Source organism: Carettochelys insculpta, chromosome 1 (assembly GCF_033958435.1).
Source record: "Carettochelys insculpta isolate YL-2023 chromosome 1, ASM3395843v1, whole genome shotgun sequence".
In the NCBI taxonomy this organism is placed as follows: domain Eukaryota; kingdom Metazoa; phylum Chordata; order Testudines; family Carettochelyidae; genus Carettochelys; species Carettochelys insculpta.
In genome coordinates this window covers 259524837-259542246 of record NC_134137.1, presented here as the reverse complement: position 1 = coordinate 259542246, position 17410 = coordinate 259524837, and the positions used below count along the sequence as shown (strand labels likewise).

The 17410-nt window shown below is 44.1% G+C and overlaps 1 protein-coding gene across 7 annotated transcripts in view; it reads left to right on the top strand.

The window, feature by feature from the left end:
• CALD1 (caldesmon 1) overlaps nucleotides 1–17410 on the top strand; it is a 261350-nt gene that overhangs the window by 203231 nt on the left and 40709 nt on the right. For all 7 annotated transcript variants that reach the window (XM_075005280.1, XM_075005272.1, XM_075005264.1 and 4 more), the window contains one exon: nucleotides 11053–11199. In XM_075005280.1, the coding sequence (XP_074861381.1) occupies nucleotides 11053–11199 (147 nt within the window). The remainder of the gene's footprint in view (nucleotides 1–11052; nucleotides 11200–17410) is intronic.

Here is a 17410-nt window from a genome sequence, read left to right as displayed (position 1 = left end):
GGGCGGCACGCGATTTGAAAAGCCGCAGTTTTGAATCTCCACAGCCGCTATTATGCTAATGAGGCACTGCATATTCATTGCAGTGCCTCATTAGCATCTTTCAAAACTGCTCATTAACATGCCCCTTTCAAAAGGAAGGGGCACTTGTAGACACAGGGCTAATATGGATGAAGTGAAACTGCAAAGTATTACAGACTTCACATATTGAGAGAATTATAAGCTTTCCTGGGATATTTCCAACATACCCTTTTATCTGCATGTAATATATGTTGGAGGTAAACTTGACATTTATTTCAGTAGCTAAGGATTTCTACCCTTAATGTTAACAGCCTTGCACACAATTTATGCTGAGGTACTCAGAGACAATTTCCAGAGTTATTTGGATGTGGTCAGAGAATCTGCTTGCATTTCACATTATGAAACAGATCATCACTTTTCTGCCATGAAAAAATAACAGGGCCATGCATGACTCATTTGGCCTTTGTACACAATATTGCTGTGATATAAGCTGGCTTCAACTGCAGTGCCGAGGTTTTAGGACCCAGATCTAAAAACAAAACAAATGTTTCAGCATGAACCCGAGAACTGGGTGTGTGGGGGACATGTGGAGGGTGGCAGAAGTGGTGGATATGCCAAATGATTGGGAAAAAAACTGCAGTCCACATTTCAAAGTAGGCCTGTAATTTTGGAAGGCAGGAGCTAGCTCAGGAGCTTAAGCACAGTTCTGAGCATACAACAGTTACCTATAAACATGTTCCTCCTTTGGCCTTACTCTGGCTATTGGGCAACAAGGACTAGATAGCCACAAAGTAAGTTTCTTCAAGATAGAATCATTATTTCCTGTGATCATTAGTCTGCTAATCACTTTTTTATATCTTGTGCCTAAATAAATATGAAACATTTTGCATCCGCTCATTGCAGAATACCTTACACAGATGAACGAATCTGCTCTTTCCTTAGGTAAGAGCAAAGGTTTAAAGCTCCATTACAACAAAGGGGAACAAACCTTAAAGAATGATTGGTAGAAGCTGATCTCTCTGAAGGAATTCTTCTTTCCCATACTCATCATTTCTCTCACAGAAAAACCTAAAGGGTCAGATCCTCAGAAGATGTAAAAAATTGAACACTTGAGCTTTCCTATTTTGCTGCAGGATATGCTATTTAATGTAGCTAGTATTTCATATTCATGTCTTAAATCAGCCAAAATAGTGATCATAATGAAAAGCAGGATAGTCTGGATGTAAAGACTGAGGGTAGGTCTACACAGCAAATTTATTTAGAAACAATGGACATTATTTCAAACGCAAAACAACTGCTGTTTTGAAATAATTTTAAAATAGTGGTTGGCTTATTTCAAAATGGGTAGACGTCATTTGAAGAGAATAAGGCCTGTTCCAAAATAGCTATTTCAAAATAGGTGTTATAAAGACAGACAATTTGAAATAGCACTTACCTATTTCAAAACACAACATCTACACACATAGAGCCTGTCTATAAAGAAAACCACTGGACACATCATGGCTTATTTTGAAACAGGCTCTATTCTCTGTGGCTGTTTCTATACAGGCCACTTCCTTCAGAAGTGGCATGCTAATACATGGAGCGAAATATGCTAATGAGGCATGGATGCAAATTCTCTGTGCCTCATTAGCATAACAGTATGTGATTTGGAGTCCGGAAGACCGTTCTTCCGGGCTCCAAAATGCCATGTAGAAGCGTGGCCCTGGGGGGGCTTCCAGAAGGAAGTCTTTCTTCTGGAGGCCCCTTTTTCCAGAAAATTTTTGGGAAGAAGGGGCCTCCAGAAGTAGCATATCCTTCCGGAAGTCCCTCTGGGGGGGCTGTGCTTCTATGCGGCATTTTGGAGTCCAGAAGAATGGTTTTCCGGACTCCAAATCATGTGAAATTATGCTAATGAGGCACAGGGAATTTGCATCTGTGCCTCATTAGCATCTTCTGCTCTGTGTATTAGCATGCCACTTCTGAAGGAAGTGGCCTGTGTAGAAACAGCCACAGAGAATAGAGCTTATTTCAAAATAAGCCATGATGTGTCCAGTGGTTTTATTTATAGATAGGCTCTATGTGTGTAGATGCTGTATTTTACAATAGGTAAGTGCTATTTCAAATTGCATTTTTTTGTGTAGCAGTGTTATTTTGAAGTAAACTATCCTGACATATCTGTTCTGGAATAATCTACTTCCAAATAAGGCTGCTGTGTAGATATATGCTGAGAGAAAAATACTTAGGGTGCTCAGATTCTGATTACCTTACCTGTTTTGCACAAGTATCTTAGTGAAAATAATGCCTTTGAAATCAGTGAGGATAAGTTAATAAGGACATCAGAAGTTTTTATTTTTTACAGCTGTGGTGTGTTGAAGACACAGCTGAGACCGCTGTATATATAGGTCTGTCACTCGTTTCATTGCCCCTGGAGAACTAAATTGATGGAACGTTTATGCAGTTAGCTCATTTAGAAAGTGTACTCTTGGAAGATTTTGGAAGTAGCTAAGAAAATGTTGGCAAAAAGACTAAAAACACAAGAGGATCCAAGTGGGTAGGAGAGAAATAAAAAAGGCAAAGTCTTGTCCATGGTAGGAGAGCCATAGTTTTTAAGGCCAGAAGGTATGATTATATCACCTGTAATGTATCTGAATGTTTACAGAGCATATCATGAACCCAACAATTTGGATTCAAATCTGAAAAAGTGGGACCCACAAAAGCTCATTATAGTAAACTCTTTCATACCTGGCATCCACAGGTCTGGGACGTTGCCGGATATTCAAATATTGTGGGTAATAGAGAGGTATGACTAGCAATGCATAACACTAAAGAAAAGAAGATGAGATATTAAGAAACAAACAAAAATGTATACAGAGTACTTTATTTACCGACAATAGTAGTATTGCACACTGTAAACTTACACTGTATTTGCTGTATATGTTTGTATTTACTTTCACTATACTGTACTTATGGAAAATGTGACTAAAATTTACTTATGGTTAATATGATGGTTATTTGAGAGTTTCCAAGGATAGAATGCTGGATATGAAAAAGTTTACTATACCTAATAAATAATTTTGTTAGCCTTTAAGGTGCTACAGGATTGCTTTTTTTTTTTTTTGTGAAGCTACAGACTGACACAGCTACCTCTTTGAGATTAATAACTTGTGTTTGACTGAAACCTATCTTTAGGAAATGCATCCTGTCTCAATATGAAGACAGCAAGAGATGGAAAATTTGTCACTTCCCTTGGTAGTGCTCTATGGTTCATCACCCTCACGGTTAAAAAATATTGTGCCTTATTTCTCATTTTAATTTTTCTGACTTTAAGTTCCTGTTATTTTCTCTGATAAGTCAGCTACAAGAAAGAAAACCATATGACTCAAATTCAGAAACATAAGACTGGAAGATCTTCCTGTTAAGTATTACAATTCATGCACAAAGCACTTTAAAGATAATTGAGATGGCTAAGCCATACATCCTACAATCACGATTCTGAGTTTCCACTATAACTTCCTGCTTTAACTCACGTGCCTCTCATGGAAACATTAACATATCTATACTGATCCACACACAAAGGTGAATCTTTTTTAACATGTTTGAGCAGAGTCCCTGCTACTGTTTTTGAGTAAGAGGAAAAAATAAATCTTTTCCAGTCATAAAAAAATTTAACCACATTTTTTAGGTAGGGTGTGAGCAAAAAACAGCTGAAGTTTGAAACATGAAACTTGATATGAATTTAACCCTCCCTGGCAGCTTGGAACTTTGCTAGATTTTGGGCAAAATGGTTTGTGTTTATGTATATTCACAGTTGTGAAGGTTGTCTGTCATAGTACAAAAGATAGGAACAATAAAACAGTAGAAGCATACGCACTAGTAACTATAAATTGTCAGAATATCATCCATAACTAGTAACAGAGAGGAAGCCAGGCTAGTCTATACACTATCAAAACAAAAAAGCAGTCAAGTAGCACTTTAAAGACTAGCCACATAGTTTATTAGGTGAGCTTTCGTGGGACAGACCCACTTCTTCAGACCGTAGCCAGATCAGACCAGACTCAATATTTAAGGCACAGAGAACCAAAAACAGTAAGCAAGGAGGACAAATCAGAAAAAGATGATCAAGGAGAGCAAATCAGAGAGTGCAGGGGTGGGGGGGCAAGAATTAGAATTACTCGGCTTAATCTAATTCTTGACCTCCCCCCGCCACCCCTGCACTCTCTGATTTGATCACCTTGATCATCTTTTTCTGATTTGTCCTCCTTGCTTACTGTTTTTGGTTCTCTGTGCCTTAAATATTGAGTCTGTTCTGGTCTGGCTATGGTCTGAAGAAGTGGGTCTGTCCCACGAAAGCTCACCTAATAAATTATTTGGCTAGTTGTTAAAGTGCTACTTGACGGCTTTTTCTTTTGATCATCCATAACTAGGTTTGCCAACACTGTATTTCGAAAAATAAAGGACTTTTTAATCTTAGCACCCCGCCTCTCCCTTCTCCAGATATTATTATAATAATCAATAATCTACGTTTGCAGAAGTATTTCTTGCTACTTTTTGCAGCACTTAGTCCCAATTTTGTTGTACAGCGATACATAAATAAGGGTGTCTCTTGTAATAAAAGACTCTTGGCAACTGTAATTAATACTGCAAAGGGAACTCCTCAACCTATGTCATAACAAATACCATCCTCCCTCCACTCATCCACTCACTGCTATGTATTTTGGAAAGTTTGTCTGTTTGATCAAGAATTCCTCCTAAATACTAAGAACTAGGATCACCAACTTCGGTATACAGCTTCTTCTTATCATAACTTAAATGCAAGATAAGGGTTTGGTTGCATCAGGAAAACGGGATGTGCCTGGAATGGGATTGCTTCTCATAAGACCAAACAGAAAAAAGACAGAATCACCAAATCAAGTACAGTCCCCAAAATTAACATAAGTGAGTGAATGGTGAAAGGGACTGAATAAATGTGAACCAGAAAAACAGGATGAACCTGAAATAGGATTTCTTCTCAATAAACCTTACAGGAAAGAGACAAAACAGAGAAATTTGGAGCAGTGCTCTGTTTCGGCACAGATAATCAAGGCTTATGGTTTGAAAACTAGAAGAAAATGTTATTGGAAACTAAATTGACTGTAACCTTTTTTTGATAAAACATAGTGAATGAGAAGGGCATATGGGGGTGAAGAAAAACATACATTTGATAGAATTCCCATTTTAAAAATCCTAAAACTTAAATGAACAAATTTTAACAATGCCTTTATTAAAGAAATCCAAAATAAAAATTAACAATCTCTTTACTGAAGGAATCCAAGATAAAAACTAACTTCGTAAAATAACTGTTGTGTTTTGAGTAATACAGCCATTTACATAAAGCACATACCTTTTTTATTAAAAAAAAAAAAGCTTTAATTTAGCTAAGGACCTGAGCAATGCCTGGTAAATTTGCTAGTAGATAAATACAAATAATATCAGTGATATAGCATAGGAGAGCTGTGCAACATTTTTTAAAGGAACTCCAAACTAGAAAGTCTGGGATGAATTTGAGGTTTGAGCTGACTTTTGGTTCTAAGTGGCAACCACGTGACGCTTGATGGCATTGAATGGTTATGGCACAAAATCCTCCTAACTTTGGCTGAGATTCCCATTCAGTGTTTTAGTTTACTCAGATTCAACACTCAAAGTAAAACACAGAAGGTGAAAATCTGTCTGAACCAAAAACTGAGAAAGTTTGTGTGAATCTGTATAAACTGAAACCGTAAGTTTCGCACACAGCTCTAGTCTCCAGATCTGTCCCGTAAATACGACAGTGACATCTTGGCTCTATTGTAGTCAGTGGGAGTTTTACCACTGACTTCAGTGGAGCCAGGATTTCACCCCTGGAGCTTTATAAGTATTTATTCCACCTGTGCTGCAGGGACACGTCTGGTTTTGCAGGAACTTAGCGTTAATCACCAGGGTCCACACTGCACAGAAGGAAATGTCCTGGGGAGCAAATAGAATTTTTGTCTTCTGGTATTTCACAAGTACTGTAGTAAAGGTATAATAATAATAATAATTAATAATAAAGCCTCATTAGTAATGATTAAGAAGGAGCTACATTAAGAACTTCAGGGCTTTGACACAGTTTACAGATTAGAATTTACATTCCATGTCATAAGCACAAAAAGTGTAATCAAAGAAGCAGCCAACTCCCTGCTCTTCTCCTGTCATTGCTTGGATAGAGAGCACGTCATCCTTGGTAAAGAGGCAAGAGGCAGTTTCCAAACTGTCTTCCTTTCATCTGAATGTTTAATGTGTTGTATCAGGTGTCAGACAGTGTGGAGTACCATTTGAATGCCACTTAATATAGCAGAGTAGCTCATGCAAGACAGAGATGTACCCAGAAAGAAACACATATGCAGAACATGACAAATGGATGCAAGGTTGGTAATGTGTGGTTTGTCGGGATTCAGCATATCAAAACTGCTCCCTGAGGGTGGCTGATAGAAAAATAACAAAGGTTGTGATGGTGCCTGTATTTTGTTATTTACTTTTGGCATCAAAAGTGTGCTAGATGGTTGACCTCATAAATGCAAAGGCCTGGTTTTCACCCTGAAGGGCTTCCAGACTAATTTTGGATGTGGTGCAGCTAGTGAGAGGGACAAACAATGGTAAGGGGGGAGGGAGAGAGAGAGAATGAAGAAGGACATGGACTAATACAGTCATATCACAACAGTGAGCACACAGTTACACATGTACAGTGGGTGCGTGCATTGGTGGTTCTTCTGGAGATGTTTATATATTTTTAATGGTTAACTCAGGGTATATCTGCCCTTCAGCATAAGCCCAGGCTGGAGGTCAGCCTCAAGCCTAACCTCCCTTGCATCTGCACTCTAGCTGCAATAACCCAGGGCTTGCCCCCAGGGTCCCTGGAGCTTGCAAGGCTGAAGGATCCAAGACTGAGTTAAGCTGGGACCCAGTCCAAGGCCTATTGCTTGGCAGTGCAGACACAGGCTGGCTTGACTTGGAGCTGGCCAGAAGTACCCCAAAATTCCATGGGACAACTTATTTAGTCCTCTTTATCCCAACTATCTGCACTGCACTCTATGGAAGACAGAAGTCCCACCTCCCTCCCACCACATCCACACACAACTCTGCCAACTGCAGCAGCTCAGGTCAGCATCAGCCCTTCTCTTCTGATCACCGATCTGCAAGAACATTATCTGAGAGCCTCCGAAGTGTGCAGTGGAGAGCAAACAGCTCAAGGCTTTGGCAAAGCGAGCAGCTTCCTGGTAACAAGCAGGGGAGGCAGTAAAGTTTTCCCACAATGCACCATGATCCTCAGGATAAAATGGCCACGTTTAGAGAAGTGGGCACTAGGGACTCTGAGGTATGGTTATTTTGACTCAGGTCTGTACACTGTTGTTTGGGGGCCAGAGCCCCGAGTTCACACACAGGTTATAAAAGTCTTAACATAGAGTTAAAATATAATGTAGACATACATTAGGGGTCCCTAATGCATGACAGCTGACTCAAGTCCCATGACTGTTGGGCTTACACTGAAATAGAGCTATATGCCTAATTGCTTCTTCCAGCACCAAGGAGGAAGAGGGATTTTGGGAGGGATTTGACTGAGGCAGGGTTGGTGGTATTTGCGAATTGAAGACAGGGGTGCTGCAACAATTTCCATAGTGTGGATGCTGAGAGCCATTGAATCAAACTGTTAAGTCCTGTTTATGAGGGGAGTCACTTTAAGTTGGGTGGGGTAGGGGTGTGCAACTGGCCCTCATGTTTCAGCACCTATGGCTGAATATGGATGGCATTTTATGAATACAGGTTAGTATGGAAAAAAGGCATGAGAAGGAGGAGCTTTGTAGTCAGAGGAATAGATTGTCAAGTGCACAAAGGGCACTTACGTGGCTTGTTCCCATTGACTTACCTACTCCCTAATTTTCCTGGAGCAATTTTCTTAACACCAAAGATGCTAATTATGTTGTGCCTACCTATTACCTTACGCATGTTCAATTGCAGGAGTTGTGCCTCCTATCTTAGTTGTTGCACAGCATGATTGGTACATAAAGGCTGCTGTGCAGTGCTCCCTCTATTTTCTTCCATCTACATGTGGAATAAATCTTATTATGTGCACCAAGGCATGTGCAGATGTGTACCGCCAGTACGAACACATGCTGCCAGCTCTGGGTGCTCTGCTGATCAGCTAGGAGGCATTTGAATCTTTCCTGGGCATCCGCCCAAGTACTCAGTTTACAGGAGCGCTGCTGCTGTGTTTTATTCCAGTTCCATTTCTGAGATGAATGAAGCAGTCCATAGAGGGACATCCTAGAAAGTAATTTGGGATATTTCTGGATAAAATATGGTAAAGAAAACTGAGATATTCTTAGTTATTTTTGCTATTGCATCTATTAATCAAATATTGAGAAAAAAGTAATGAATTCACACACATATTAACATAACGCTACCTGCTGCATCTGATAACTATCTGCTTGTATTGGTTTTGTGCATATATTTATGTAGTTTAGCCAATCTGTTTGGTATGACATATCACATAGGTGCAGTTCAAACCTTTCTACTGCTTTGACAGATATTACCATTTTTTTTTTAAAAACTCCTTATTTATATTAGAGGGGCCCCAAACCAGGAAATATCTGCTTTGCCCTCATCTGATGCTTGTTGCAGGTTGAGGATATTTTGCTTTCCATTTTTAACTCTGGCATTTTCGAAAAGGGCATACCGTGATTAACTGTGCTGTCATTATGTTTGTGCATAGAGGGAGGAGTATACATCTTCATTATCTTTTAGGGTCGTGGTTTAGACATCCCACTAACCATGTCTGGTGCTTCTAGCCCAGCTGCTACAGGCCAAACACAGAGCGCCTCTGGTGAAAGTATTGTCTGAGCCACAATAGATGGCTTTCATGGCTGGAGTTCAGACAGGACTAAAATGATGTCAAGTTCCTTGAAGCCGGAGTCTGTCATAGTTAAGCAACGAAGGGTCCTGTGGCACCTTATAGACTAACAGAAAAGTTTAGAGCATGAGCTTTCGTGAGTTAACTCACGAAAGCTCATGCTCTAAACTTTTCTGTTAGTCTATAAGGTGCCACAGGACCCTTCGTTGCTCTACAGATCCAGACTAACACGGCTACCCCTCTGATACTTGTCATAGTTAAGTGGCCCTTCTGCAGTTTAATTCAGTCCATTCCTATCTCAGGAAGAGTCTGCTTCTCCTCCAGAAACATATTTAAGACCCCCTTAGTTTCTTATGGTTTTCACTTGCTTTCCATTTTAGAACTAAGTGGATTGTTGGTACCCCTTTAACGCAATGGCAAATGACAATGGCTTTTTTCTCTGTCTGCCCTGCCCCTTCTTTTGTGCTTTGAGCTCTCCTCCCAACTTTGCCTTGATTTGTGGCCAGTGGGCTGACAGTCACGGCAAACCTGGAGCAAGGTGAGGGAGAGGCCCTGCTCTGCACTGCTGGCAGGGGCGGGACCAAGGGCAAAAGGGGTGGGGCCTAAGACAGGCAGCCCTTAGCACCACTCAGATCACAGTGTTGCTCCCACCCCACTTCCTTCACAGCCACGCGGAGCAGTGCTGCCATGGCACTCTAAAGGGGCCCAGAGTTCCAGCCACTGCTGCAGCTGAAAGTAGCAGAGGTGGCAGCAGGAGCTCTGCCCTCCGCCCCGTCAGTGGGCCTGTTTGTGGCCACTCAGCTGATACCTTTCACTTGGTGTGATGAGGACTTAAAAGTTCATATGGGGAGAAAGACCTGAACCATAGAAATGTAGGGATGGAAGGTACCTGTAGAGGTCATGTAGTCAAGCCCCTACACTGAGGCAGGACCAAATAAGCTTTGACCATCCCTGACAGGTGCTAGCTTAACCTGTTCTTAAAATTCTCCAGTGACAGGGATTCTACAGCCTCCCTTGGAGGCCTATGTCTGAGCTTAACCAACCTTATTGTAAGAAAGGGTTTCTTAATAACTACTCTGCATCTCTCTTGCTGTCAACTAAGCCATGTATTTCTTTTCCTAATGGTGGTGAACAGTTGAACATCTTTCTCTTTATGACAGCCCTTACTGTATTTGAAGACTCTTCAGTCTTCTGTTCTCTAGATTAAACAAGCAAAGTATTTCACATGGGAAAAAAGATCAAGTGCACAGCAATGAAATGGGGAATAACTGGCTGGGTGGCGGCACTGCTGAAAAGGAGCTGGTTTAGAGTAGATTACAAGTAGAGCACAAGTCAGTGATGCGATGCACTTGCAAAAGGCTAATATCCTTGTGGCGTGTAATAACAGGAGTGTTGTATGGGAGACCCGGAAAGTAATTGTCTCACTCTGCTTTGCACTGCTGAGGTCTCAGCTGCAGCATTGTGTGCAATGCTGGGCACCACACTTTAGGAAAGTTATGAACAAATTAGAGAGAGTCCAGAGGAGAGCACTAAGCCTTTGCTGTGGCACAGTGCCAGTGAGAGGGGTTTGGTGAGACGCTTGCACTTCTGCTGTGCTTTCACAAAGAGTAAGATGAATAGGAAGCTAACATATGGTAAACCACATTAGGTTACTGGTTTAATCAAGCAAGGTGTTTGGCTAATACATAATGTTTCTGAAGAAATCATCCCTTCCTCCATCCACTCATTTTCACAGCTTATTGTGCAAATATGGACACAGGTGAAAACAACTTTCCAGATCCTACCAGGCAGACACATTATTTCACTTACTTTAGCATTCTTAATGGGAGACTTCTATCTTGCTTTCCTTTGTCAGGATGAATTCCGTTTCTGTAATCCCCTAGAGGAGATGAACACATTGGTCTTTTGGCCTCGTGTCCACACCATGATGGAGCACTGCTGTGGTTGGATTCAGAGGAATGATGTCAAAGAGAGCACTAATTGAAAAAGCAAAGTAAAATTTTGGCATAAACTTCTTTAATGGTATCTCTTTTAATCACACATATGGCACCACTGAAAGAATATTTGGTGTTGCACAAATCATTCGTAAAACATCTGACAAAATATATGTATCATCTCTTTATTGAGCCCTTTCAAATGATGCATTGCAGACTAGCCTATCAAAGAAATGACGACGATGAGGAAGAAGCCGCCAGAGAACGCCGTCGACGAGCTCGACAGGAGAGGCTGCGGCAGAAGGAAGAGGATGATCTAACAGGACAAGTGACAGAGAAACCAGAAGTTAATGCCCAGAACAGGTAAGATTCTATTCGCTTGGTTGCGTATAGGTGAATTGGCAGAGTTTTCAGTCTAGGTAATGGAAATATTTGAAGCATATACTTCAAGTTCAAGTTTGGAGGATGTACTTCAGTTAAGTCCCAGATTCTGCTGGTCGTACTTTGAATAAGACCTTGTTGTGTGAGAAGTACCACTGTTACCAAAAGAACTGCTTGGAGATCAAGGTACTACTCACTGTGAGCAAAGGTGGAAGAGATGGACCCTCAGTATTTTTGTCATTCAGGTATGTCTTTATAAATAAATAAATGAAATGTCAGCAAACCCTCAATTATAATAAGATGTTAGTTCGCAAGCTTTTCAAGGATCAGAAACATTTATAATATTATCAAGCTGGTAGGTCAAATCCAGACCTCAAACTGAAATTCACCTCCATTAGCTCCCATGCCTAGTAGAGGGAACCGTCCTTACTGAGTAGGGGGAAATTTGGAAGAATAGCTCCCTTCTGTTTGCTTACTGTTTTCTTGTAAAAAGCAAGAACAGCTGGAAGGGGAAAAATAATACAGAAAAAGAACACCGCAGATGTGTCAAGGAGCCTGCATCCCTCATGAGCACTGGCTAGTAGAAAATTTGGTTCTTCGAGTAGTGTCCCCATGGGTGCTCCACTATGGGTGTTGGTGCATCCTTGTGCCAATGCTCAGAGATTCTTCCATAGCCATGATTTCTCATGCTGCGCATACGCAGAAATGCCTCCTTGTGCTCTCTGGCATGCATGGAGTGAGGGCTCCTCCAGTTCTTTCTCTACCATCTTTGGTCATCAGTCTGTGTAAGGGAGTTCAAAAAAGAGGAGAAAAGAAGAAGAAGTTTATTTAGATAGTAGAGTTAGTGTTAGAGTGCTGCATCACCACTATACCAGGCTCCCTAGGATTCAAGAGGTGCGCCACATGCAAGGACACCATGCCCCCTTCAGATGGCCAGGTGTCCTGCGTAAAGTACCTTGGCAAAGGCCACCAGATGCAATCATGTGTCCATTGTTCCAGTCTGACTGCTAGAGCCCATAGGGATCAGGCTAACAGGCTCAATACCTTCTTGTATGAGAAGTCCCTGCAGCCGCCAGCTCTGGATAAGCCAACAGCTCAGGCTGTGGCTAAGGGTGAGGACTCCAAGCTTCCCCCAGCTTCTAAAGGGTCCTCCACTGGTGTACTGGGTCCCTCTTCTGCCCATTTCTGCCTATTCCTGGCCTTCAGCACCATCTGTGCAGGCCACGCCAGAAGGAAAAAACATTTCTGCCCATTCCAGGCTCCCCAGCACTGACCAAGCGGGCACATTCCATGCGCAAGCATAAGCACTCAGCATCGATGTTTCCTGTACCTGTGGCACCATCAATGCCGATGGCACCATCAAGCCCACCACTGGTTAAGGTGCAACAGGTTACTCCAGCATCTGCGCCCCCATTGTCCATGCCCGCTCGGAAGCAGAACTGCTCATGTTCCCTGCAGTCGGGAACTTTGTGTAAGACCAAGGCTGATACCTCTCCCCATTCTCAGGTACCAGGGGATTCAGCACAGCTTCGCCACAAGCACAGTGCTTCTGTCACACCTTCCATGCCACAGCAACTGGCACCAAGAAGCCTGGTGCCAGCACTGGCAATGAATGAACAACAGCCAGGTGCAGCACCATGTCATCGGCACTGATCGTCGCCAAGGTTGCCAGCTTCACCGTGCCTCTCCCACTTCTCAGCATCGTCCTGCGCCTCTGATATTAGGCCTCCAACGCTGGATGCCTGATCCGACGGCACCAGTATGTTCTCCTCCCAGCATTCCAGCCCTGTACATCCTTGGCAGGATGGGCTGCCTGTACTGGCTACTATGCAATTCCATCCACCATCTCCTCCATGGTTTTCCCACCACTATTTGTAACCGGAGCAGCAGTGGCCTTCTTGGCATGAAGCGTTGTGGCATTGATGTACCCATTTGGCATTGTCAACCATATCAGAACTGCACGTGCCCTCATCATGGCTATCCATGGCACCATTCCCACCATCCGTGAATCCCAGCACTGAGGAATCACTATTTGAAGGGGAAGAAGCCTCTACCCTGCACCTATCTTCTTCCCCACCTGATGATGCGATGCTCTCTTTGTTGCTTCCTTCAACAGATGACACTTGATTGTTCCAAGACCTTTATCACTGAGTAACACAGTCACTGTACAAGGACACCCAGGAAGTTCTGGGGGAAACAATTCTGTCTCCTGCACACGGTACATCCTCTGTCATCCTCTAGGGTGATGTGGCCCATGGATGAGGCTATCATGGACCCATCGGCAGTCCTGTGGCAAACCCCAGTGTTTGTAGGCCCCGCCAGTAAGTGGGCTGATAAGAAATACTTTGTAGCATCCAAAGACACTGAATTTCCTTTCACCCCTCCAGCCCTCAACTTGCTAGTGGTGGATGCAGTCTGCAACAGGACCCGGTCTTTCTGCTCAACACCACAAGTAAAACAGTAGAAAAAAATGGGATATCATGAGCTCAATCTCCTCTGTGCTGCTAACCACACAGCCATGTTAGCAAACTATGATTTTCAAAATTATTCCCAGATTCAGGAGCTGGTTACGTTGTTACCCGACCATTAGTGCCAGACACTTTCCAGCATTATTAAAGAGGGCCACACCATTGCTAGCATAGCCATGCAGTTGGACATGGACATAGCTGACACAGCGGTGCATTACCACATCAGCAGTTGTTATGCTCCACACTTCATGGTTCATCCCCTTGGGGGTACCCAAAGAACTACAGCAGAAAACTGCAGATCTGCCATTTGACCACAAGCGCCTCTGCGGAGAAGATGGATGATGTCCTCCATTCAGTGAAAGACTCCAGGACGACATTATGCACCCTCAGCATCTATACACCCCGGTCAAGTGGGCTTGATCTTCCCCATACAAGTGTCCTTGGGACCAGTTCCAGTAGTCCCACCAATAACCCCAATTTCAGCAGGGCCAGAGGTACAAACCATAGCACTGATGCTCTGGCAGATCACATCAGAGCCAACAGCCCTCAGCATCCCACCCTCAACCTTCCAAGCATCAGTTTAGAGAGTCTGGTCAAGTCTGATGCTGCAGTGTTCCCAGCAGGGCACCATACAACAGTTTTGCCACCACTTGCCCACCTGCCCTTTTCAGCATTAGTGGGAGGCCATCTCCACAGACAGATGGAATTGATGGAGCTGGAACTGGTGGCATGAGGATACTCCATGCTCTTCACCTCTACATCCCCTACCCTGTCCCTCTTGAGGGACCCTTCACATGAGAATCTCCTTGACCAGGAGGTCCAACACCATCTCTGTTTGGGGGCAGTCGAGCCTGTCCCTGAGAAATTCCAGGGCAGGGGGTTTTACTCCTCTTACTACCTCGCTCAGAAGAAGAGCAGCAGATGGAGATCAATTTTGGACCTCAGATGACTCAACAGGTATGTCCTTTACAGATAGTGGCTGCTCATCTCCATCGTCAAGGGGCCAGTATTTTCTCTTACCTGGATGATTGCCTCATAAAGGGACCGTTTCTCAAAGTGCGACATCTGGTGCATGTCACCACGCATCTCCTGCTCAGCCTGGGCTTCCATATCAACTGTGCAAAGTCTACAATTCATCCTTCTCAGACTCTGGAGTTCATAGGAGCACACAGAGACACTGCCACCACTTTGACTACTCTGACCATTCAAAGGTTTTACACTATGTGCAACCTTATTCGCACAATGCGTCTGTTGCCCACCACTACGGTATGCATCTGCTTACCACTACTGGGTGATATGACCACCATCACTCAGGCGGTCAAGCTAGCCAGGCTTCACATGCGCTGCCTCCAGTCATGGCTGGCCTCATGTTATGCCCCATCCAGGGATCCACTCTCCAAGATGATAGCCATCCCTCCACGGGTTCTCACTTCTCTTCAATGATGGACATATCCTGGCAACATCCTCACCGACATGCCATTTCATCAACTCCCACTGTTGCTCACTCTTTCCACAGGTGTCTCTCTCATCCTGGGAGCGCACCTTGGCTGTCACACCGTGCAGGACAGGTGGTCATTCACCAAACAATCACTTCACGTCACCCTGTTGGACCTCCAAGCAGTCTGCTATACCTGCAGACGTTTCCAGTGGCTCATAATCAGCAAGTCGGTCAATATCCTTACTGACAACACCACTTGCATTTATTACATCAACCACCCAGGGAGAGTTCGTTCACCATCTCTCAGCATGGAAGCCATAAAGCTGTGTACATGGTGCATCTGACATCAGGTCAATCCCATAGCTATGTATCTTCCTGGAGTTTTCATCATGACAGCCAATACTCTCAGTTGTTCATTCACCAACCATTATGAATGGTAAATTGACATGGTTGCCCTCAACCAGGTATTTCAACTGTGGGTCTACACTCATAGACCTGTTCACCCCCAGGACCAACAGAAAGTTCCAGCAGTGCTTTTCCAGAGCAGGGCTTGGGAGACACTCCCTCAAGGATGCCTTCACCATCACATGGAACATGCTGCTTCTGTACATGTTCCCTCCCATTCTGCTGATCCACAGAGTATTACTCAAGGTCAGATGAGACTGAGCCCTCCTCATCTTAGTAACCCAAGTGTGGCCCAGACAAACTTGGTACCCTTACTTCTTTAAGATGTCAGTAGTGTCTCTTTATCCATTTCCTCCTTGCCACGACCTTCTGTCTTGGGACTTCAGCCGCACTCTGCGTCCCAGTCTCCTCAAACTGCATCTCCGCACATGGGTCCTTCATGGCCGCACAGTGCCAAAACCACGTGCTCTGAGGAGGTAAAGAAAGTCCTGATCAAAAGTAGACAGGAATCTACACAAAAGTCTTATTCTTAAAAGTGGTGGTGGTTTTCTCACTGGATGGATTCCCATCATTCCATGCCTCCTCATTCCATACCTTTGCCCATCCTTTCTGATTACCTGCTACACTTGTGTGAGTCAGGCCTTAGTCTCAGCACAGTCCAGGTACATGCTACGGCCATAGTGGGCTACGTCTACACGTGCACCCAACATCGAAATAGCTTATTTCGATGTTGCGACATCGAAATAGTCTATTTCGATGAATAACGTCTACACGTCCTCCAGGGCCGGCAACGTCGATGTTCTACTTCGACGTTGGTCAGCCCAACATCGAAATAGGCGCAGCGAGGGAACGTCTACACGTCAAAGTAGCACACATCGAAATAAGGGTGCCAGGCACAGCTGCAGACAGGGTCACAGGGCGGACTCAACAGCCAGCCGCTCCCTTAAAGGGCCCCTCCCAGACACACTTGCACTAAACAGCACAAGATGCACAGAGCCGACAACGAGTTGCAGACCCTGTGCATGCAGCCTGAATCCCCCGCTGCAGCAGAAGCAGCCAGAAGCCCTGGGCTAAGGGCTGCTGCCCACGGTGACCATAGAGCCCCGCAGGGGCTGGAGAGAGAGCGTCTCTCAACCCCCCAGCTGATGGCCGCCATGGAGGACCCTGCAATTTCGACGTTGCGGGACGCGGCTCGTCTACACTGTCCCTACTTCGACGTTGAACGTCGAAGTAGGGCGCTATTGCTATCTCCTCATGAGGTTAGCGACTTCGACGTCTTGCCGCCTAACGTCGAAGTTAACTTCGAAATAGCGCCCGACGCGTGTAGACGTGACGGGCGCTATTTCGAAGTTGGTGCCGCTACTTCGAAGTAGCGTGCACGTGTAGACGCAGCTGTGGTGTTTCACCAGCCCAAAGAGGGGTTTTCCTTCCTGGCCCACCCTATCACCAAATGCTTTTTAACAGGTCTTCAAAACACTTTTCCATCAGTCCAACCCCAGTTCCCACATGGGACCTTACCATATGCTTCACTGACTTATGAAGCCACCCTTTGAGTGCTTGGTGATGTGTTCCTGGCCTCACCTGTCAATGAAGGTCTCATTCCTCATGGTGATCATGTCAGCCAGCTGAGTTGGGGAGCTAGCCACCCTAATGGCTGAGCCCTCTACACCACTTTTACCAAAGATAGTCACCCTTGCGACCTCATCCCAAGTTTCTACCTAAGGTTCCTTCACTGTTTCACATTAATGAGCCAACTCACTTACCTATGTTCTTTACCAAGCTGCATTTCATCCCAGCACATGCGGTGTGGCACATGTTAGATGTCTGCTGGGCATAAGCTTTCTACATCTACTGTACAAAGCTGTGGCCTAAGTCTCTCCCC